This window comes from Anoplophora glabripennis, unplaced genomic scaffold, assembly GCF_000390285.2.
Source record: "Anoplophora glabripennis isolate ALB-LARVAE unplaced genomic scaffold, Agla_2.0 scaffold4289, whole genome shotgun sequence".
In the NCBI taxonomy this organism is placed as follows: Eukaryota; Metazoa; Arthropoda; class Insecta; order Coleoptera; family Cerambycidae; genus Anoplophora; species Anoplophora glabripennis.
The window spans coordinates 1-6,469 of NW_019420364.1; the positions used below are offsets into that span (position 1 = coordinate 1).

General features: G+C 27.2%; 1 protein-coding gene across 1 annotated transcript; it reads left to right on the forward strand.

The window, feature by feature from the left end:
- Positions 1-1,726: 1,726 nt before the first annotated feature.
- On the forward strand, positions 1,727-5,798 carry LOC111692865 (tight junction protein ZO-2-like; the record flags this gene model as incomplete). The annotated part of the gene is made up of 2 exons (XM_023456994.1): positions 1,727-2,071; positions 5,608-5,798. Coding segments are annotated over 2 exons (536 nt in total), but the record flags the coding sequence as incomplete, so codon positions are not given.
- Positions 5,799-6,469: the final 671 nt, after the last annotated feature.

Below are 6,469 nucleotides of genomic sequence, written 5' to 3' on the forward strand. Positions count from 1 at the left end.
TGTTAGAAACTGTATATTTCCACATACATATATAGAATTACACATGTAAATGTAAATTTACATGTGTATTTACTGTTGACAATTGTAAATTTATGAAATTGATCCACATTTTACAACTCTAAAAAATACTTACATATGTAAATGTACATTTTAATAAAAAAAATACTAACATTTACAGAATTGAAGATTTGCATTTTACAATGTACTTTTAAAAATTGTAAATTTTCTCATACAAATATACTTATAACATGTAAATATAAATTTGAACTGAAGCATATATTATAAATTTACACATAAATTTGCATATTTAATTACACATAACAGTTGTAAATTTACGCAATTCTTTACTTACATTTTACAATATACATTTAAAAGTTGTAAATCTCGAATATCCAAAAATATAAAGTTACATTTATTTACAGTTGGCAACTGTAAATTTCTATGCGCATACCTAGAATTATCTATGCAATTGTAAATTTTAACCAAAATTACCAACATACATACAAAAATATAAATTTTATCAAAAAATACTTAACCAATATGCCTTTATAAATGTAAATTTACATGTGTATTTACTGTTCACAATTGGAAATTTATGTAAATGTACATTTTAACAAAAAAATACCAACATTTACGGAATTGAAGATTTACATTTTACAATTTACTTTTAAAAAATTTTAAATTTCCTCATACAAATATACTTATAACATGTAAATGTAAAATTTAACTGAAGCATATATTAGTGTAAATTTACACATCAATTTGTATATTTATTTATACTTAACAGTTGTAAATTTGCACAATTCTTTACTTACACTTTACAATACACATTTAAAAATTGTAAATCTCTTCCAAAAATATAAAGTTACATTTATCTACAGTTGGCAACTGTGAATTTCTATGTGCAAATCTAGAATTATCTATGTAACTGTAAATTTTAACTAAAATTACCAGTATGCATACAAAAATGTAAATTTTATCAAAAAATACTTAACCAATATGCCTTTATAAATGTAAATTTACATGTGTATTTACTGTTGACAATTGGAAATTTATGGAATTGATATACATTTTACAACTCTACAAAATACCTATATAAGTAAATGTACATTTTAACAAAAAAAAATACCAATATTTATTTACGGAACTGAAGATTTGCATTTTACAATTTACTTTTAAAAATTGTAAATTTCCTCATACAAATATACTTATAACATGTAAATATAAATTTGAACTGAAGCATATATTGTAAATTTACACATAAATTTGCATATTTATTTACTCATAACAATTGTAAATTTACACAATACTTACACTTTACAATACACATTCAAAAATTGTAAATCTTTCCCAAAAATATAAAGTTGCATTTATTTACACTTGGCAACTGTAAATTTATATGCACATATCTAAAATTATATATGTAATTCTAAATTTTAACCAAAATTACCAGTATGCATACAAAAATGTAAATTTTATCAAAAAATTTCTAACCAATATGCATTTATAAATGTAAATTTACACAGCCGAATATTTACATTTTACAATTAATTATTAAAAATTGTAGATTTTCAATGTAAATGGTGTATGCAAACATAAATTTACAAGTGCATTTATAACTGTAAATTTACATATGTAGTTATGAACTCACCAAATTAAACATAAATCATATACCTAACTTCTACTTTTGCTAGCATGTTTCTATTTCTGTTTGCGTATTATTCAGGTCGTAACAACCAGGAAGTCCAAAAGGGCATAATCCCGAACAAATCCCGGGCGGAAGAACTGGCCACCGCCCAGTTCAACGCAACCAAAAAGGAAATGTCAGCCAACGAATCTAGGGGCAGCTTCTTTAAAAGACGGAGGAGCTCTAATAGAAGATCTAAAAGTCTGGGCAAGGAACACTGGGACGATATACTGTTTTCCGATACCGTCTCCAAATTCCCAGCTTACGAGAGAGTATTGTTGAAACATCCTGGGTTCACCAGGCCCGTGATACTTTTCGGACCAATAGCAGATGTCGCGAGGGAGAAATTGTTGAAGGACTTTCCCGATAAGTTTATTTCACCACGTAAGTAGAATGTATTTATATACTTTCGAAAGTAAATCATTTTCTTTATGATTTTCTCACACATAGTCGAACCGGTAATATTTCTTTAGGTGTCTTATTTAATTTACCAGATGGAAATGTAAATTTACTTTTGTCTTGGTAAATTAGCAGTTGGTAATTGTAAATTTACAATTTCTATTATTAATTTATGTGTGTCTTACATGTAATTAAATCAGCAATGTTTCTCTAGGTATACATTGTAAATAAACACACAAAATTGTAAATTTACATTTGGTAGTTGTAAATTTACGTTTTCTGTAGTTTAATTTTAATGTATCTTACATGCAATGCACCGTAAATTAAGAGATGAAAATGTAAATTTACATTTGCCAGCCGTCAATTAGTTTATTCACTCTTAGGATTGTAATTTAGATTTTGTCTTAATTTTTACGTACCTCACATGTAATTAAATCAATATTTCTCTAACTATTTGTTGTAAATTAGGAAATGGAAATTTACATTTTCTCTGTGTATCGTAACATATAATTAAATCAGCAATATTTCTCTAGGTGAATATGTAAATTTATAAATGTAATTATAAATTTACATTTTCTCTTAATTTTCACGAGTTTTAGATACATATATCATATTAGCCAAGTTTCTACTGCAAATTAAAATGTGATAGTATAAATTTACATTTACCTACTATCTTGGGTAATTGGCAGTTGGTAATTGTAAATTTACATTTTCTATGTTAATTTCTGAATATCTTATATCAAGTTAGTCATATTTTTCTAAATATACGTTTTAAATTAGCTATTGAGAATGTAAATTTACATTCAACATTGTAAATTAACAAGTGAAAATGTAAATTAATTGTAAATTTACATTTTCTCTTAATTTTCACGGTCTTACATACATATAATCATATTAGCCAAATTTCTACTGCAAACTAAAATGTGACATAAATTTACATTTGCCTATTGTCTTGGGTAATTGGCAGTTAGTAATTGTAAATTTACATTTTCTATGTTAATTTCGAAATATCTTATATCAAGTTAGCCATATTTTTCTAAATATACGTTTTAAATTAGCTAATGAGAATGTAAATTTACATTCATACATTGTAAAGTAACAAGCGAAAATGTAAATTAATTGTAAATTTACATTTTTTTTTGAATTTTCACGGTCTTACATACATATAATCATATTAGCCAAGTTTCTACTGCAAATTAAAATGTGACAAATTTACATTTGCCTACTGTCTTGGGTAATTGGCAGTTAGTAATTGTAAATTTACATTCTCTATGTTAATTTCTAAATATCTTATATCAAGTTAGCCATATTTTTCTAAATATACATTTTAAATTAGCTAATGAGAATGTAAATTTACATTGCTAATTGTAAATTTACATTTTTTCTTAATTTTCACGTGTCTTACATGCACATAATCATATTAGCCAAGTTTCTACTGCAAATTAAAATGTGAAAGTATAANGGCTGAAAAAAGTGACATTTTATAAACTAAAGTTGACGTGTCCGATGATTTCCTGTCAAAACCCTTCAATAACGATTTTTCGAATTTATTCCAAACTTTACGAGCTCTATGTATTATTAAATCAGCAATATTTCTCTAGGTGAAAATGTAAATTTATAAAGTTAATTGTAAATTTATATTTTCTCTTAATTTTCACGTGTCTTACATACATATAATCATATTAGCCAAGTTTTTATTGCAAATTAAAATGTGAAAATATAAATTTACATTTGCCTACTGTCTTGGTAATTATAAATTTACATTTTCTATGTTAATTTCTGAATATCGTATATCAAATTAGCCATATTTACTAAGCTAAATATACAGGGTAGGAAAAATATACAGGTAGTGTAAATTTACATTCTCAATAGCTAATTTAAAATGTACAGGGTAGGAAAGTACCGATGGTCTATCTGAAGTTACGTGAGAGCGATAAAGAAAGTCATAGAAATCCGTGCGATAGAGGAAGATGGCTATAATGAAAGCGTCTAATAGTCCGTTTCGACCTTTCACAAATAAGATCCACTTCTTATTTGTGGAAGGGCGAAATGGCCGGTGACTATTAGACGCCTTCACTATATCCATTCTTGTCTATCACATGGATTTCTATGGCTTACTTTATAATGCAGATTTCAGAAATGTAATAATATACAGGGTATTCCATTTGAAAATCGAAAGTTGGTATCACTTCCGGCGAAACCGGAAGTGGAAAAAAAATCATTTGTAGATCAAAATGTGCCGCTTATTATGTATTTGGAATATCCCAAATTTCAATCAATTACCTTTAAAACTAACGGAGATACGGGGGGTGTACCATGATCCTGTTACACCTGGTATATAATCATATTATCCAAGTTTCTACTGCAAATTAAAATGTGAAAGTATAAATTTGCATTTGCCTACTGTCTTGGGTAATTGGCAGTTGGTAATTGTAAATTTACATTCTCTATGTTAATTTCTGAATATCCTATACCAAGTTAGCCATATTTTTCTAATTATACGTTTTAAATTAGCTATTGAGAATATAAATTTACATTCATGCATTGTAAATTAACAAGTGAAAATGTAAATTTATATTGCTAATTGTAAATTTACATTTTCTCTTAATTTGCACGGGTCTTACATTCTTATAATCATATTAGCCAAGTTTCTACTGCAAATTAAAATGTGAAAGTATAAATTTACATTCTCTATGTTAATTTCTGAATATCTTATATTAAGTTAGCCATATTTTTCTAAATATACGTTTTAAATTAGCTATTGAGAATGTAAATAATTTACATTCATACATTATAAATTAACAAGGGAAAATGTAAATTTATATTGGTAATTGTAAATTTACATTTTCTCTTAATTTTCATGTGTCTTACATACATATAATCAGATTAGCCAAGTTTCTACTGCAAATTAAAATGTGAAAATATAAATTTACATTTGCTTAATGTCTTGGATAATTGGCCGTTGGTAATTGTAAATTTACATTTTCTATGGTTATTTCTGAATAACTTATATCAAATTAGCCATATTTTTCTAAATACGTTTTAAATTAGCTATTGAGAAAGTAAATTTACATTCATAAATTGTAAATTAACAAGTAAAAATGTAAATTTATATTGCTAATTGTAAATTCACATGTTCTCTTAATTTTCATGTGTCTTACATACATATAATCAGATTAGCCAAGTTTCTACTGCAAATTAAAAGATACTAATGTAAATTTACATTTGCCTACCCTCTTGGGTAACTGGCAGTTGGTAATTATAAACTTACATTTTCCGTGTTAATTGTAATTTACATTTTCTCTTAATTTCTGTGAATCTTGCAATCGAATCAGCAATATTTCTCTAGATACTACTGTAAATTAAGGGATAAAACTGTAAATATACATTTGCCAACTGTGTGAGGTAGTTGACAGTTGGTAATTGTAAATTTACATTTTCCACCGTTAATTTCCATGTGTTCTGTATAAATTTACAATTTCAGCATTCAGTCATTGATTAAACAAATTAAATATTTTTAGAGCTGGACGCAACAGTGGAAGAAACCAGCTCCAAGCATAAGTCCTCGACGAACTCGAATATCATAAGACTGTCTGCCATAAGGGACGTCATATCGACGGGAAAGCACGCCTTGCTCGACATCACCCCCAATGCGGTGGAAAGGCTTAATTACGCGCAGATGNTTTACAAGATAATTGAGAATTTACATTTTGTAATTCAGTGACAACATTAATAATTTCCATGTGCAAATGTAAAATTATCTGCACGAATTTGTTTTCTCTTTTTTCAAAAATACCATGTCCACAAATGTAAATTTACAAGATAATTGAGGATTTATAGTTTTCAATTCACTGTCAAAATTTAAAAATTTCCTGGTATAATCCTCCGATGTCAGTTGAACGTATATAAAAACGCCTAATAATAAAATTTAATGAGTTTCATAGGCGTCCCTAAAAAAGTTTTCTGCTACAGTTAAAAAATTATAATAATTTGTCCATAATGTGTAGAAAATGGTTATGATATCAAAAACCATTTACATTTTCATTAAAATATATTACTGCTCGGCAAGAACCAATGGGAAGATATGAACATATCCTTGCCAGGAAAGGATGAGGAAAGGTTGTTAGTTTAGGTTAGAAAAGTTATTAAATAAAAATAATCAACAATGAAATAATTCCACATTGCTGCACTGCACTGCTAGGCAATTTGTCAACAACTGAAATTTATGGCCGATCGCCCAGTGCGGTTGTGTTTGTTCGACGTACATTTTCCACCGTTAATTTCCATGTGTTCTGTATAAATTTACAATTTCAGCATTCAGTCATTGATTAAACAAATTAAATATTTTTAGAGCTGGACGCAACAGTGGAAGAAACCAGCTCA